At 33.5% G+C, this 18,043-nt stretch overlaps 1 protein-coding gene across 3 annotated transcripts; it reads left to right on the top strand.

The window, feature by feature from the left end:
• Nucleotides 1-323: 323 nt before the first annotated feature.
• Nucleotides 324-17,732, top strand: LOC129797964 (ABC transporter G family member 23). Of its 3 annotated transcripts, none has more exons than XM_055840876.1 (5): nt 324-425; nt 7,885-8,138; nt 12,836-14,163; nt 14,229-14,415; nt 16,656-17,732. In XM_055840876.1, exons 2-5 carry the CDS (start codon nt 7,912-7,914, stop codon nt 17,221-17,223), a joined length of 2,310 nt encoding a protein of 769 aa, XP_055696851.1. In that variant the 5' UTR covers nt 324-425; nt 7,885-7,911; the 3' UTR covers nt 17,224-17,732. The 3 variants fall into 3 exon arrangements, with proteins under 3 accessions (XP_055696851.1, XP_055696843.1, XP_055696859.1); XM_055840868.1 differs by having other exon boundaries at nt 324-496; XM_055840884.1 differs by lacking the exon at nt 324-425 and adding an exon at nt 554-741.
• Nucleotides 17,733-18,043: the final 311 nt, after the last annotated feature.

The raw sequence follows: 18,043 nt of genomic DNA, 5'->3' as shown, positions 1-18,043 counted from the left end.
TAATTTAAATACTAAATATTTACTTTATAAAAAAAATTAAAACTAGTTCAACCAGTTCAACCATCCTGCGAAGTCTTCTGCACATCGCCATTTCATAAAACCAGATCAAGATCGCTATCATATCACTGTTTATTACTATTTTTCCTGTGTTTTGCAATCCAAGTGAATCATTCGAAGAAGTATAAGGTGCGTCACTATTTTTTCCACTACACGGTATATAATCGAATCAATTTGTATTTCACGATCACCTGGAGCTGGTATTGGTGATGACGAGCGGGGACTGTCTTTCAACCAAGTCACAACTCGCTTCGAATTGCGAAGTCAGTCTCTCAAGTGCTTCAAACGGATTCGGGCGCAAAAGAAGCCCAATGGTAAAGCCTAAAGTGAAGTGAAGACTTGTGCAATTGACAGAGTCCCAGAAGGAAGTACGTGCAGGAAGAGCTTTTTCCCATTCTCCCCCCATAAGAAAAAGCTTCCGCAAGAGACGCTCTTTGAGGTGCTTGTGCTATTTGATTTTGTCCAAAGTTTCGTGTGCAAAAATAAGGAAATTGTTCTTTGTTCCTGGTGGAAAAATATAAGAGACGAATTCACAACAATCGCTATTCATCGTTGTGTTGCTTAATGAAAATAAAATGTGCGCGCAAAAATGGCACAAAATATGCTAAGGCAATCAATTTAATTTAGACCTCTTCACACATTTTGCCCACGATGAGGCACAAACATTGCCAGAAACAGTGTTGAGTAATTTTTTTTCTTCATGTTTCTGCACCAAAAACAACCTCTCTCTCTCTCATTACCTTAGTCCCCCACTTTGAAGTTGGCCAATGCAAGAGACCAAATTAATTATTGCAAAACTTGGAGATTTCGTTGAGCGATTGCTCGTGGTCTTTCTTCTTGTTTTTTTTTTTATTTCTTCTCTTCCACAAAATTCAAGAGATATATGTTGTAATTTTCTCGTCATTGAACTTTAAAGCTCACACATACAAGCTCTGTAGCTCTTGCAAGACTTATGCGTTGATGTTGCGTTACACATCACAAAATTACTTTGAGTCTCAGGTAACATTTTCTGCCAGAGTATTGGAATATGAATAGAGGCCGTATTGTTGATTTAATAATGCTTACATCATTCTTTTAATCATGAAATGTCGTATTTCTTCTTCTTTTTATCAGCTGAGCTTAAAGCAAAAGCCAAGATCGAGTACTCAAGAAACAATGCAGCTTTCTTAGTAACAATTCATGTGTTCTTACAACTGACCTTCAAAAAACTTGTAAGAATTTCGGGTTTAAAAGTATAGAAATATTCTGAAGTTCTTTATAAGTGAACAACTTTTTTTCATAAGGAGTTTTATAGTAGCTTTACCTCTTTTTACCACTTTGGCAAAAACGTTCTTTACTCTTTAAATAATGCATAATAAAGAATGAATAAAATGAAATAATTAAATAAAGAATAGCTATAAAATGTGTAGCATTTTTTAAGATGTAAGATGCAGTGCAGTGAAAAAATAATTTTATTGTCATATTTTTTGAATTTGATACATTTCGAAAAAACCTTTGAGGAATTTATTAAATCATATGGACAATTTATTAATAAAAATCTTATAACTTATATCTTTTGAATTATTTTCTAGAATTTGAATATGCGAGTAAAGTGGTAGTTTTTCAAAATTTACGAGTTTTTTTGGCCTTTGGCATGGATTTTGTAACACAAGACTTGCACTAAATTTTTTGTTATTTATATTTTTTATTTATTTTTTTTTAGTTATTTCAACCAAAATGGTTTTAATGTATTTCAGTAATTCTGAAAAACTTTACAATCTTTTTGACTCTTAATTAAGTTCTTCTATTTTGTTTAGGGGAAACTGGGGCACCACCAAACACTGCGATTTTATAATCAGATATTCGATTTCAGATAACAAGATTTGTAGACATTTATAGGCATTATTACAGATAGTCCAAGTAGTTTAGAAATAAAATTAGTGTTTGGTGCTACCCCGTGCTTGTTGATGCCCCAGCTACCCCTAACGCTTTAAGGACGAGAAGGTCAATAACTGAGGGTTAGAATTTTTTGTTGGTTTTATTGAGAAAAACATAACTTTAGATGGCACTAGGAAAAAAATTTCGGGAGTAGCGGTGACCAGAACCTCCTTTAATTGCTAAAAACTGTAAATTCGATAAATTTCAATAAATAAAGAAATGCGAAATGTATTTGAAAACAGACGAATAATATTGAGTATTGTGAAAAGTTAATTCAATCTCAAAAACAAAGATTTTTTGTTGTGATTAATTATTTGGTGTTAGCACTATAAAAAACCAGGAAGTTTCTATTTAAAGAAATTGCCCCAAAGAATTGCTTAAAGCTCTTTTTTTTTCTTTGTATTTCTTTATTGCTAATTTGTGACTCTGAAACTTTTCATCACGAGTGAGATCTAGAACCCTAAATCCAATAAAATATTTCAATAATTCTATATTTTTGTATGGTTTCTAAAAAGAGTTTTTCAATTTTAAAAATTTTATAACTAGACGATAAAGTGGCAAATTTTGGGTCAAAATAGAAGTTTCTCCATACCAACATAGAGTATTTTCGTATGTCTGCAATATTTGTCCAAATTTTACCAAGAGCTATTTAACTTATATTAAATTGAAGTTTATTTTTCATCTAAACTGGCGAAAATTGGTTGCTTTCCTCTACTAACCGGTTTTAAGAGTATGTAGTTCTATAATACCTTACTTAGATAATTTTGTAATAAGAAGAATTTAATGCGTCTGGGTTACGAATTATCAAGTATTCTTGATCAAAGATCCCCAAAAGCAAGATCTTGTTTGTGTCTTAAAAGCTCAAGATGTATTTTTTTTAATCCTGTTCGGTATGCCATTAATTTTGTGGCCCGGAACAAAAACTCACACATGCGTTCTTCTAAGTAATCAAAATTTGTGACTGTGCAATAAAAACATAAACAGTGGTTGTTTGTGCAAGAAGTGCTGGAGCAAGTTAAAAATGAAAAAATCTTGCGTGAGGTGACTTGAGGATTTTTTCTTCTTCCTTGGGCAAATTAATTGAGAAACCTGTCGAGTGACTTGGATCAATATTTGTCCAACCAAGTGAGAGTCATAGGAAAAAAAATTCATTAATTCACCTTCTTTCCCAGGTGATTTATGCTGAAAGCTCTCTCTGACGCTACTTCCCGCAATTCCAAACAATTCCCCTCTGTTGCGCGTCATGAGACTTAGTCAAAGCTCAGATGCCAGGGAAGAAAAGATCACTGGAGAATTTGAATTGCAATTAGGTGTAATTTTATGTTTAACTACATTTATACTAATCAGACGACGTGAAGGGCAATTGAAGCAAGAAAACTCAAGAATTCTCGCTAAAACACCTCCCACCAATTTTCTCAATGGCGAAAGAATTTCCTCTGGCAGAGTGCAAAGCAATTTTAGTTGACATTGTGAACTTTCTCACCTTTAATACACTCCAAGTGACACTGTCACATTGGACATAAGAGAGAGGGGGAGTTAAGAAATTAACGTAAAGTAGCCGAAGGCCGCCCAATCCATTCATAATGTGTAAATCACTCCTGGGTTTTTCTTTCACACACTCTTATTGCTCTACCCCCTGCTTCATTTGTCACTAAACAATGTCATCAACTTCAATCTCACTCCCTCCACTTATTTACTCTTATATTCCTTTTTTTTACTATTTTTTCTTCTCTAGAGTTTGAAATTCTTTGTGGTAACTACTACAAAAGATTGCGAGACTCTGACCACTAATTAACCAAATTTTGGGTTTTGAAATGATAAATTACTCTTAGCAATTACTTACAGATAAACTTTTTGCTTAATAAATAAATTGAAGAATAGAGTGGGGCAAAATAAAGTACTTAGTACCAATACTTTTTATTAGAAGTGGTTAGAATTTATTTTCAAAGCAGTTTTTGAAATAAGACCTTCAAAGATTGATAATTAAAGTAATTTTGTAATTACTGTTTTTATATATTTTTTTATAAAGCACAAGGATTTGAGCAGTAATACTCCAAAATAGTACAATTTTAACAGAGCTAAATCTTCTGTTTTTCTTTTATTTCGATTTTTTGTGTTCTAAAAATTTGACCTTGTTACTACATGACAGGTAGATACAATCTGAGATAGAGCTTTTTAATCGTTTTACTCTGTAGTTTGGCCACAACGGTAAGACGGCGGTGGACGCTGAAAATCCACAGAGTTTAATCAAAACGAAATTATATACTTCATAAGCATGGTCGATGAATAAATTTATCTATTTATTTACCCAACTTGCGCTTCTTATTTGCAATAAATGGGTAGTAATTATTTCAAAATGGAATGAAAAATTTAAAAATAAGAATATAAATTTTAAAAAAATATCACAAGAATACAAGATTGATTGGTAAAAATCTGTTTTTTTTTCTTAACAATAAAATTTGTTATAAAATTGGTTTAATTTTATAATTAAGGCTGCAGCTGGAAAGTGAAACGCTCTTTGTATTTCCTTTATCAAAACTTATTTTATTATTTAATGCTTCAAAAATATTAAGTAGAGGAGAATGGGGCAAAATTTGTCAAAACGAAAATTTCAATATTCGCAATTTCTAAAATAATAGGGACTGAGGCTTAAATTTTTTATTATACATACCTTATTATACATACCTTCTTAAACTTACAAAGATTCAAGGGATTCGAGGAAGGATTATGTAAAATAAAAAATAATGAAATTTTGAGCCCTATTTTTGAAATATTTGGCTTACAGAAAATATCAATACTGATTAGCTCAATTTAAACACATTTCTCGTTCGACAAAGTTGTAGAGGAATAAATTTCCTATAAAAATATGTCTATTTGATATTTTAAACGGCGCCAGAGTAAAACGTCACAAATTATCCGAAGACTGACAAAATTTGCCCCAGCAATTTTGAGAATCACCACAAAATCGACTTTTAGAAAATGATGCGAAAATCAAATTTCTTTCGAGATAGAGGAAAATAGTGTTCTGCAATGTTGTAGATCAGTAAATTTCCTATAAGAATATGATCATTATAAAACGTTTATGTTTTCTCAGAGCTTGTGAAAGAATTAAATATGCGTTTTGGCAAGTTTTGCCCCAGTCTCCCCTACACAAAAATTGTGTTATTGCTCAATAGTGCAGCTTTTTAAAAGCTAACCTAAAACTCAATTTTAATCTATATTTTTCGCTTTTTTAATTTATTTCTTTTTTTATATTTTGGCTTATTGATTTAAAACATTCTGACAAAAATTACCAACAGGAAAAATAATAGTATTTGTTACCAGTAAAATTCATAAATTATCATAAACATCATTAAAATTCATAAAGCATGAAATTCGATCAATAAATCCTATTAAAATAGGTCAATAAAATTTTAATTATTAGTCCGGTTAGGGGGAGGTAGGGCTACATTGAAAATGCTATTTTTCGCATACTTCTAATAGAAATTGGACCTTAACGTAATGCTATTTAGTTAGACAAAACAATTATGGATTTATAAAATCCACTATTAAGTTATGGTAAGGTCCAGCATCCTTAAGAAGTATGCGGAAAAATAAGGTTTTCAATGTAGTCTTAGCGCAATATTAGCCCCACTTCTCCCTACTTAATAATAAGTGAAACATAATCCTCTCGTTCAGTAATAACCTTCCCGATTTGAGAGCTCTCTCCGGCAGAGGTTTTTCCTTTACCGATTCGAAGGTATATCAGAGAGAACTTATCTAAAAATCCGTTGGAAGTTCGAATGTTTAAACAGACGAGTTACACAAAAATGAGCAAGTTCCTAAAAATGACATTTCTTTGAGTTAAAGTGCAATTAAGACGTTCTGTGATCCTGAATTTCCACGAAACTACACAAAAATTCACTTTTTGAAGCAAACTTTGCACACTGTTGTTGACATTGTTGACGATTGAAGTGTCAAGAATATCGAAATTTGAAATGGCAGAACAATCAACGCTAAAGCGGCGAGTACGTGAACTTGCACTTTAGGCTTCCGGTAGATTTTCGAATAGGTTTGGCTTGGCTTTGGAGTGGCTTTGTCTCTTCGAAAGGTTATTACTGAACGGAACCAATGTCTCCGAAACATCTTTTAAATCAGAAAAATGTTATGAAATCGAAATTCGCATCCTTTTCTATCTCAAACTTATTGCATATGTCTATATTATTCTTTCGAACTCTTTTCATTTTTTTAACGTCACAACAAATTCAATTTAGCTTAATCAAATTTGGAGTCCAAAAGAATAACAAATGCAAAATATCTGAGAAAGAAAGGGATGTAAATTTTAGTTTCATGAAATTTTTCTGATATAAAAACTATGACAGAGCCGTAATAATTAGAATTTAAATCAATTCAAACTGACTCAATAAAAAAAAAATTGCCAGCAAATAATCAGTCATCATCAGCAAAAATCAAATGCCATCTGTAAAAATACATAGCGTATGTATAATACTGATATACTTTTAACAAAAAAAGTCAGAATATGCCCAACGCACAATAACTTTTGTTTTGTAAACATGTTTTCAAAATTTCTATGAGACTGAGCGAGATGACTAGATCTAGACCTTACTTAATCTCATTGAAATGTCAAAAACATGTTTAATAAACAAAAGTTATTGTACGTTAGATGTAAGAAAGAGCGAGATGACTAGATTCAGATCTCATTCACTCTCATAGGAAATTTTGAAAATATGTTTACAAACAAAAGTTATTGTGCGCTGGATATAAACCAAATGTCATCACATTTTTTTACTGATGCAACTTTATTTTTGCTGAACAGTTTTTGAACCGTTTATTTTGTTTAAGGCTAAAGCATATCGTTTGGATCAAGAAAATTTAAGGAAATCAAAATTCACATCGTTTTCTCTCTCAAAGGTTTTGCATACTTCTATCCCACTCTTTCGAACTTTTCTTCTTCTTATAAATATCACAAAAGATTCAATTTAGTTCAATCCAATTAGAGTATCTAAGAGTCGCATAGAAATTTATGGTAAAAGTTTGAAGAAGAAAATATTATGAATTTTGGTTTCATACAATTTTCTTGATCTAAAAGGTGTCCCGAGGCATTTGCGATTGGATTTGTATTCAGATTCGACGAATCTAATTTTTCCATAAAAAACATTATCAAATTTCAATAGGAACGCGAGAGATAGAGAATTTATTTTGTTTCTAGAACTTAAAAAGAAGATTTTTATTTGATTGTTAGGCATTCAGCAAAAACTATTAATATTAATTAAAATGTTCGACAACACGTTTTTTACTGTTTGGAATAAGTAATATAGACTGTCAGTGACAATTTTCTGTTTAATAAAACGTATTGAGTGTGTGAAATGTTGTGAGAAAATGAATGGAAATAGTGCAGAAAATACTGTTGATTTTTCTCTGACACATAAAATTTGATCTTGAGCCACTGAATGAGAAAAAGATGTGGATAAAAAAAATTATAGAAATGGCAATTTAATGTCCCACATTGTCATTGAAGTTCCAAATGAATTGGAATGGATTATGGGGATTGTGCAATGCTATTTTTGCAAATTCATCTCGTCGATTTGGCAAATTATCTAAATTGTCTACTCAAAGCAATTTTCTCCATGTGCATGGGAGTTTTTTTTCTTATCTCTCTCCTGGAAAAAGCGAGAAAGGCGTGGGAGAAGGTCAGCTTGTTTGTGGGAAAAGTTGCATGTTCGAGCAAGTGATGAGCAGCAATTGCACCTTTGAATTTACATTGGAGCTAATTGTCTGCGCTTCGAGAGTCTTTCCCCTGATCAATTACTAAAGCCCATTGGCTGTCTTACCACCTTGAATGTCACACAATCTTGCTAATGAAGATTGTACCAAGAGTCAAGTATTTCAAATATTTATTCTCCGTTGCAGCTCTGAAGCTCCAAAACCTCGGCCAAAATGATGGATGCCGAGAATGAGGGAATCCCGCCAGCCAGTGGCAGCAGGCAGGATGATCAGAATGGTTGGGCTGCCAGGAGGCGACAGTTCATGTCACAACCATCCACAGTGGCCACCAGACGACTTCAGGCTGTTTGCGTCCGAAGGGCGTGTAAGAACTATGGCCCCAAGAAGAATCCCAATGTGATATTGGACTCTCTAAATATGACAGTGCCCAAAGGAGTCATGTAAGTGCCTAAATACCTAATTTAATCTTTGGGTTATCTAGCTTTTGAATTAAGCATTTGTGAATCTCCTACACAGCCTCGTTTATACTGTCCACTGCACTGTACCATTAAAAAGAATTTATTTTACTTTAAAACACTTGTACAAGCTACAGCAAAAATTCTATTTAAACATTTTTTGCCTCTAAGCCTAGATTAATCCACAGAGGATTGAAGTGTATGAAAAAGGAATTTGGTTTAATTAAAATCTCAAAGAGTATAAACTTTGCAAGGTAGTTTGAATATTCTATTTCAGAAACAACTAATGCTATCAGCAAGATTAAATTAAAACTAAAATACCATGTCTATACCATGTTTTATAAACTATATTGAGTGTTGAACGTATTCTGATTTAAATACGCTAAGAATTTGAGGTTAATGGTAAAAAAAAATAATTTAAACGCAGAGGTATAATCTTGGGTGTAATGACTTACAAGTTTTGCAAGTGCAAAGGTCTATAGGTCCAACAATAAAAGCTCTGTCGTAATCCATGCGCTTTCCCAATCTCATCAAAAATAAAATTCTTGATATTTTTATTAAAAACAAATAAACGACGAAAAATGTTTATGGTAGAGTTAATAGTTTTTTCAATAAAAATCATGTTGTTTAGGTAAAAAATTAAATTTATGAGTTTTGATGGGAGACTAGGGCAAATTTTGTATAATCAAAAATTTAAAAATCCACATTTTCTGAAGTAAAAGGCGTAGAGGAAACTGGGGCACCACCAAACACGGGGTATCACCAAATACTAATTTTTATTTCTAAACTACTTGGACTATCTCGACCATTCCTTCAGTATACAAGCATCCCTATATTGCCTATAAATTCCTATCGGTCTTATCCTCTGATATCCAATATCCGATTAAAAATCGCAGTGTTTGGTAGTACCCCGTGTTTGGTGGTGCCCCAGTTTCCCCTATGCTTCAAATTTTTATCATAAATAGCTTTTATGAACGTTTTTAATTAATAAAAGTTTAAGAAGTCTCAAGTAAGGAATATGGAAAGAAAAATTAAAGAATATAAAATTTTAAGCTCTGTTTTTGGAATACATTCCTTACGGAAACACATCAAAATCGGTACTTATCAACCTATCTAAAGCAAATTTCTCATTAAGATGGAGAAAAATAGTCTTCCACAAAAGCTACAGATCAATAAATTTCTTTTAAAAATATGTCAATTTTGAGAAACCAAAATTTCACACATTATTCGAAATCTGACAAAATTTGCTCCAGCATTTTTGATAATCTCCACAAAATTGATATTTAGAAAAAGGTTGAAAAGGCATATCGACTTCTCAGAATATAAGTCGAATAACTCGATTTTTGCAAAATTCGTTTTTTCGCTTTTCGTTTACTCCTTGATCCCTTGTACCTTCCCTGTAAATATTATAAAATCTGTAAATAGCATATAAAATCTCAGGTTGAAATAGCTCTCCTGTAAAATTGGCCATTCGACACTTATTCGTTTTATATCCTGAGCAGTCGATATTTTCTTTCAAAGATAGAGGAAAATAGTCAGGAAAGTTGTAAAGCGATAAAATTCCTATAGGAATATACTTAACTTTGATTAACTTTAATTAAGAATTGATTAACTTTTCTAAGAGCTCATGAAAAGAATAAAATATCGATTTTGACAAATTTTGCCCAAATCTCCCCTATACCAAAATACTGCTCAATTTTATGGTAATAAAATTTTCAATTTTCCGTTAGTAAAAATGTAATGACTAGTAAATTTCCATTTCTTTCTTCTTAAGCTATTCTGCGGTAGTTAACTATAATATTATTAAAGTTTGCATAAAATTTCTTGCGTCAAATAATGCCATATAAATATGTTAAAAAAAGCATTTAAAAAGTATGTGTACATTGCCTTCGAGCAATGGAATTGTCTTTATAAGAAATTATATCATATTTCACAGATTTAATTTATAAAAAGTTGTATAAAAATAAATAACAAACAGGTTTCATCATAAATTATGATTCTCTATGTAATACGGTAAGTGTACCGTAGAAACGGGTTAATATAGCCACTGAGGGACAGCTAATGCCCACCTTGTAATTATAATTATTATTTATTTAAATCAATACCAAAAGGGTCTGCCCCTCTTACATGGTTTGGAAAAGAAAGATAGAATAAAAAAGAAGATACAGAATTAGAAAATTAGAACAAAAAGAAAAAATAAATTTAACCTGACCCAGTCGCAGGGTAACGTGTGGTTTTTCTGGACAAGGTGCTTTTCGGGACATAATATGGGTATTTTGGGACACATCAAAAATCCTATAAATATTTGTTTTGTAATTATTTTTAAGTTCTATATGAAATACTAAGCTTTTTACGTATCAGATAACTTCTGAAATTTTATTTAATTTAAAGCGTAAAATACGCGTGAATTGTAAGTGTCACATTTCACTTTTTACAAAATCTGCAACGTGGTCAATTTTGCATATGTCAACACAAACAGTGCTTAGTTTTTTTCGATTTAAGTCACTTTACAATTGAAATTTGAACAATTTTTTTTATGAATGATTGAAGTTTAGAACTTCTACTTAAAGGTAAGTAATCAGGCTCGGTAAAATTTATTTGCATAATAGCGACTTTAGTCTGTCCTGAAATACCCAACTGTCCCGAAATATACCACTCTTACTTTTTTACATTTTTTGCTATTTTGTATAAAAAATTATGCATTTTTCAACATTTTTCTATAAGAATCTTATTCTGGACAGCATAAGGAAAATAAAAATTTGTATCAACAAAGAAAAAGAATTATTTGAAAAGTCGTTAAGCTGTTTGAAACTTGAAAGTGCTAGAAAGTGTCCCGAAATACCACACGTTACCCTAAAGCTCTTCTTTGACTCAACCATTTATGTATAGTCTTCATGGTAGATCGAATCAACTAAAGCCATTTTTAAGTGCTAAATTCAGACGGAACAAAAGCTCATCAATGATTTTGTCAATCTTATACATCAAAAACAGATAATTTTACTATTTTTATTAATTAAAACTATCACACTTTTTTGTGAATATACATTCAATGTTTAATTGATAAGTTAAAACTTTGGTGAAAGTAGTAAAATTTACTCATAATAAAAATTTTATATAGTCATTAAATAAGAAAGAAATCGATTCTAAACTCGTGACATGCACGCGACCACTTTTAATTTGTAAATAAGTTTCAAAAGTTCACTATGTGCCAAATGATCATAAAAATATAAAATTAAAAAATGCTACTGAAATCATTCAGTATTTGCAATTTTAAAATAAATGATAATGTGAAGAATGTCAATTACTAAATTAATAGAAATTAGACCCATGTGCAATCGCCATAAGATTATTTTTATTTGTTTTCAATCACTTCAACTGTGACACTCTCTATCAATTTATCGCTGCTTAGCCATAAAATTCCATATTAAAAACTTAATATTGTTTTGCAAATTTAATAAGTACTTTGGCATATCCATAAATCAGACAGTCCTCGACCATTTAACAAATAACTACATCGATAGACACATTTTGTGCAGCAATAAAATAAATTCACTCAAGCGATGAGTCATTTCTTTTTGAAATGTTCCGAGCAGCTTTATAGACACTTAAGCCCAAGGAAGGCTATTCCGGGGATTTTTTTTAAAGAAAATCCTCCAAAATCCAAATGGACTTCTTTAGCATCGATCAAGGTCATTGATGTACCTAAACTGTCCATGAAAAATTTGCATGTTTTGCAGAAGAATGGTGTGAAAATTGCATAATGACCATTTCCGTGGTCAAAAGCGGACGGTGAAGTTTACGTTTTCAGCGGACCAATTAGGTAATGTTAGCATTGTTTATGGATTGTATCAGTTGTATTTATTAGTCGGAACTAAAAGTAGATGAAATTAGAGACTGGGGAAGAAGGTTGTGAATTTCACGCTTTCATTTTTCTCTGCTATAAAACGTGACGTGCGTGTGTAAAAAATTTTCTGGACAGAGGAACATTGGATAATGACGATATTATTTGGCATGGAAAACCTTCCCGATTTGATAATTGAAAGATGGGTGGGTTTTAGCCAATATTTGACTATTACATGACGCCACTCATTTGCTTAGAATCTTTCCTCAAGAGATTAACTTTGAATCCACCGTTTGCTGTATTGCTAATTTCAAAAAGTCATTCCATATATTATTATTTGTATTTGTAATGTGCTTCTGTAAGCTTTTTTGCGTCATACGGCTAAGAAAAAATATTTCTCAATGAATAATCCATCTCTGTGAGGCATTCAAGAACATTCAGAGTCGATGAATATGTCTTGTGGAGATCGAAGTTCAGCATTTAACAATTGCAATTTGGAATTTCCCCCGCGCATATTTACTTACACGAAAATTGGTTAATTAATGTCGACGATGGACATTTGAATGAGTGTTGGCTTTTATTATGAAATGCTCATGCAGCGTCAACAGGCATTCAAGGTTGCATTCATTATGGATATTGGAAAAAAAAATTTTCCGATACTCCTCATTTCAACTGCATCGGTTAATTATACATACTTTTCCCATTGTGCGAACCTTGTCACAATTCTCTCTGTCGTGTGATGCATGCCTGGTTGTGTGGAAAATGCCGAGGTTTCCTTGAAAGATATTGGCTGGGGGAGATTCCAAAGAACTAGCAGTGATTTATCTCTCTTGTGTTTCAGTTATGGCTTGTTGGGTGCATCCGGCTGTGGCAAGACGACGCTGCTGTCCTGCATTGTTGGTCGCCGCCGTCTCAACTCTGGGGAAATATGGGTGGTGGGTGGGCATCCGGGATCTCGGGGATCGGGAGTTCCTGGACCCAGAGTAGCATATATGCCGCAGGAATTGGCTCTCTATGGTGAATTCACTCTTCGGGAGACGTTTACCTTCTTCGGCTGGGTCAATGGGATGACCACAAAGGCCATCGATGAGCGAATGGATTTCCTCATCAAACTCCTCCAGTTGCCACATCACTCCAGTTTCGTGAAGAATCTCAGTGGTGGTCAGCAAAGAAGAATGAGTTTAGCAGCAACTCTTCTCCATGATCCTGAGCTGCTCATTCTGGACGAACCTACAGTGGGTGTTGATCCAGTAATTAGGCAAAATATATGGGATCATCTAGTGGAGATCACAAGACCAGGACAAAAGACTGTGATCATAACGACGCACTATATCCAGGAGACACGTCAAGCCCATTTAATTGGTCTAATGCGTGGCGGGAAGTTGCTGGCTGAAGAATCTCCCGACAATCTTCTACAGCAATTCAACTGTGTTTCCCTCGAGGATGTATTCCTCAAGCTGGCCGTGATACAGAATATGGGCAAGCGCCGGCGATCCTCCATTGCCCAGGAAGTTGTTCAGCAGATCCCTGTGCCAGCCATTTCTAATCCCGCTCTCGATATCTCCGACGAAGACAAGTGCGAAATCTCCGGAGAGTTTGGAGATAACATCTCAATGTCATCAAGAGGAAGAGACGTAGTTACCCCAGATCCCATCAACATTCGCATCCCCGAGGTCGAAGTACCGCCAAGATCTTTCACCGATAACTTTAAGGTGTTCAAGGCCCATCATATGAAGACCCTGATGTGGAAGAACTTCCTCTGGATGTGGCGAAATGTAGGCATAATGGCATTCATCATTGGCCTGCCTTTGGTACAAATTATCCTGTTTTGCTATGCCGTCGGCAAAGACCCCAAGGACCTCAAGCTTGCCATATCCAACAATGAACTCTCTGCCAGCATGGAAACCGACTGTCCCATTATCACTGGCTGCAATGTGACTTTCCTCAGCTGTCGCTACCTCCAATATCTCGATGATCGAAATCTCGATATCAAGATTTACGGATCAGACTCCGAAGCAAAGGATTCTGTGAGAAGAGGCAAAGCATGGGGTGCTCTGAGCTTCCCCTCGAATTACTCAATGGCTCTAATGGAACGTGTAGAAGCTGGTCGATTTGCAGAAGACGCAATTCTCGATGAAGCCACCATGTCCGTCACAATGGACATGTCAAGTAAGTTGAGCCCCAGGTGTCTGGAAAAATTCTCTTTTGTAATCCATGAGGAATTTCTCTTTCAGATCAACAAATTGGCCATTTAATCTACCGTGACATCCAATATGCATTTTTTGACTTCATCCGGGATATCCTAATAGCATGTGACTTGAATCCCAGCATCGGTACTGTGCCTGTTCGTTTCAATGATCCCGTGTATGGCACACGAGACCCGGATTTTACCGACTTTGCCGCACCTGGAGTCATTCTAACGTAAATATCTCTGCCCCATTGAATTTTTCCATATTTGCCACCCAACAGTGTTTCAGGGGTTCGTCATTGAGCATTACCCACTTCTTGGAAAATTTGTTTACTCAAATCGGAATAATAAAACTTATTATTTGTCTTTGTGATGAGATTTAAACCTTATAGAATAATCTATTACCTTTTAGTTATTTATTTATTGTTTTTTTTTTCATTTACGCATGTAGTTATTTATAAAGTTATCTTGATGACATATAATGAAAAGTTAAAGTATAAAATTGAAAAAATTATATACTCATCAGGAAATGTATTATACGTTCTAGTACAAGTGCTTCATCTCCCAATAATTGTCATACGTTTGTTTTATTAAATTAAAGAAATAAAGAAAAAGTACATTTAAGAAAAAAATAAATTAGCGAAATGTCGTAGATTTTGAATGAAGATAAAGCCAATTGTTCCAAAAAATAACGGAAGAAAGATTTCTGATAAAACCGGAGGAATAGTTCAAGTATCGATTTAAACTTCATAGTTTAAATCATCTCCCAATAATTGTCATACGTTTGTTTTATGAAATTAAAGAAATAAAGAAAAAGTACATTTGAGAAAAAATAAATTAGCGAAATATCGTAGATTTTGAATGAAGACAAAGCCAATTGTTCCAAAAAATAACGAAAGAAAGATTTCTGATAAAACCGGAGGAATAGTTCAAGTATCGATTTGAACTTCACAGTTTAATTTCGGTAATTTCTTAGCGTAATTACTACATGTTCTAATTTTTAATTAAGAGAACCTATCTAAAATCACACTTAGTGGTGAAATCAGATAACAAATAAACAAGTAAAAAAAAATAGAAAAATAATGAAAAATTTGGCACGTCATGTACTCTTTATAATAATCGGGAAAAGTAATAATTCTTATGTTTTTTGTTTATCATGTTCTTTAATTAACAAATTATATTCGGGGCAATCCTCCAGATGGCTCCTAATAAAATTTAAATATACTTTGGTTAATTTGGCATCTATTCAATTTATTTGTAAAGTATTAATCTAAGAATTGTTGTATTTTTGATTGCCCAAACCTATGTGCATTTGACATCCGACTTTGCATAAATTTACGATAAATAAAATGCCCATTGACGAATAATTACAAAATTTTCAAGATCCTTTTCGTGATAATTAGAGAGCATGTTTTCGGATCTGAAATAAATTAATTGTTAAATACCTAGCTAAGATCAGCTTAACAAGACACTTTTTACGAACTGAAAATCAACAATAAAAATTAAACTGAGAAACAAACTCAATGATAAGTCTTACATCTAACCTTGGAAAGTCCAACAGAGTCTGATTCGGTGTATTTTGTGCTTCTATGAACGATAGGGACAAAAATAGCCCAAAAATTTAAATAATTTTTCTGACAATACCAATGAATAATAATTTTCGCTATATTTAAGATATTATATATGAGTATTGTAGTTTTTATTACCAAAGGAGATTTACTTAAAAAAATTGGAAGTTTAAAAAATAAATAAAATCAATTATAAATTTGAGAATTTAAAAATTCACCATTTTTGAGCTTAAATATTTACTATATAGCAAATAGCTGGAGATTTTCAAAAAATATCCTAGATTACTTCAACCTTCTGCTTTCCAATTACGTACAAACATAAGGAAAAAGTCACTTTAGGTAGACAGGAAAAATTATTTTCTTTCTGGGACACCGGTGTTCCAATCGTCCTTAAAGGGTTAAAGTTGGAGGTCGCGAAGACTAGGAAGTCTCTTATCAAATCGTTCGGTCTGTACAGCGTAAATAAACGGATAAGTAAAATTTTTTACATAAAGATTAGATAACTCTACTTTTTTTCGAACTTGAGCATTAAATTTTTCTTAGTTATCATTTTCAGTCGTCATTTACTCAGACATCACCGTGTAAATAGCAAATAATTAAATTATATTATCAACGCTTTTAAATTAAAACTATTTAATGTTTTGCTCTCGATTTCTGCTTTGAGCTATAATCTCAACTTTATAAATTTCTTATTAGTCTGCGCGCATTAAAAATTTTCACAATAAAAAAAACACTTCAGAAACTATTTAAATTTTTAATATTTATTTGAGATAAAATAGGTTGAAGATAGAGTATTTAGCTTAGAATATGACAAACCCCCTAGAAGGCCTGTTCTTTAGCAAATTCTGCATAGACATGGACATCCTTGTTGATGTCACCCTCTTGTTATTTTTTTTTCTTTGCAGAATCATATTTTTCCTGTCGGTGGCCCTCACGTCTGGAGCAATGCTAATAGAGCGGAATGAGGGTATGTTGGAGCGGTACTTAGTATCCGGGATTACTGGAGTGGAAATCCTCTTCTCGCACGTCGCCACGCAGTTTATTATAATGGTGGGTCAGTCACTGCTGGTGATTCTGTTTGCCTTCACCCTCTTTGGTCTCACCCTAAACGGTGATGTGGCCCTTGTGATCATCCTCGTCATCCTCAATGGTCTCTGTGGCATGTGCTTTGGATTTGTGGTGTCCTGTGCTTGTGACACCGAACGCACAGCCACTTATATGGCCCTTGGGAGTTTCTTGCCAATTGTCATGCTCTGCGGAATTATCTGGCCCATTGAGGGCATGTCCACAGGGCTGAAGTTGGTGGCTGTGCTCCTGCCACTAACCTACCCCACTGAATCTCTGCGGAGTATGCTGCAGAAGGGCTGGGGTATCGCCAAGCTGGAAGTCTACTTTGGTTTCGTAACAGTTCTCGTGTGGATTGCTGTCTTCCTCACGCTCAGTATTCTTCTGCTTAAGTTCAAGAAGGGCTGAAGAGTCTCCCTCAAAAGGCCTATACATCATCATACAAAAAAAAACCTCGAATAGTTGTTTAAGATCCAGGACAAACAGTCATCCATCTCTTTAGAATGCAATAAATGTCTTATCTGCAAATTTCCCGGCAAAAGAGCATCAAATGACCCAATTTGAGAGAGGTGACTGCGGAAAGTTTACAAAACTTCATTTGCAGCTTCTAGTTGAAGGACTTTTGCAGTTTGCTAAACTTTGACTTGTGTGTATGTGTGTGTGAAAATGCTCACATCAGCGGAATTAGACAATTTGTGCTTAATTTATGGATGAACTATGAGAATTTATGTGGGGTAGAAAACGGTGAAAGGTCAAGTGGGGAGATTAAGGAGACATTCAACTGGTGATGTTTGCACCATTTGTCATGCAACTTCTTCAATTAATGTTTAAGGAAATCCATTTATACTTGTAGAGACTTAAGTTTTCATAATCTTTTGAGTAAAGAATTGAAGTTTTTGAGAAAAATCCCAGAAAAAGTGGTCTTTTACTTTCTGTTATTCCTGTTTTTCTGTGGCACATTTTTTCGGCCTAAAATCCTCTAATTGGTATAATTAGACGTGCATTCTAATTAATCCAGAGCACACACGAACATATGTGTAATTAGTCTAATTGGAATTGCGTTTAAAAGTGGGTGAAAGGGTCGCGCGCATACAAAACAGCGTGATTTTGTAGCAAAAAAGGTATAGGGGATAGTATGGCAGTTTTGGACAGTAAATTTCTTTAATATACTCAAATAGAAGGTAAAATGTTGTGATGTTAAAATAAATTTTTGAAAAGAATCTATAAA

This window comes from Phlebotomus papatasi, chromosome 1, assembly GCF_024763615.1.
Source record: "Phlebotomus papatasi isolate M1 chromosome 1, Ppap_2.1, whole genome shotgun sequence".
NCBI lineage: Eukaryota > Metazoa > Arthropoda > Insecta > Diptera > Psychodidae > Phlebotomus > Phlebotomus papatasi.
Note: the sequence above shows the minus strand (reverse complement) of the source record. Positions and strands in the feature narration are given on the sequence as shown.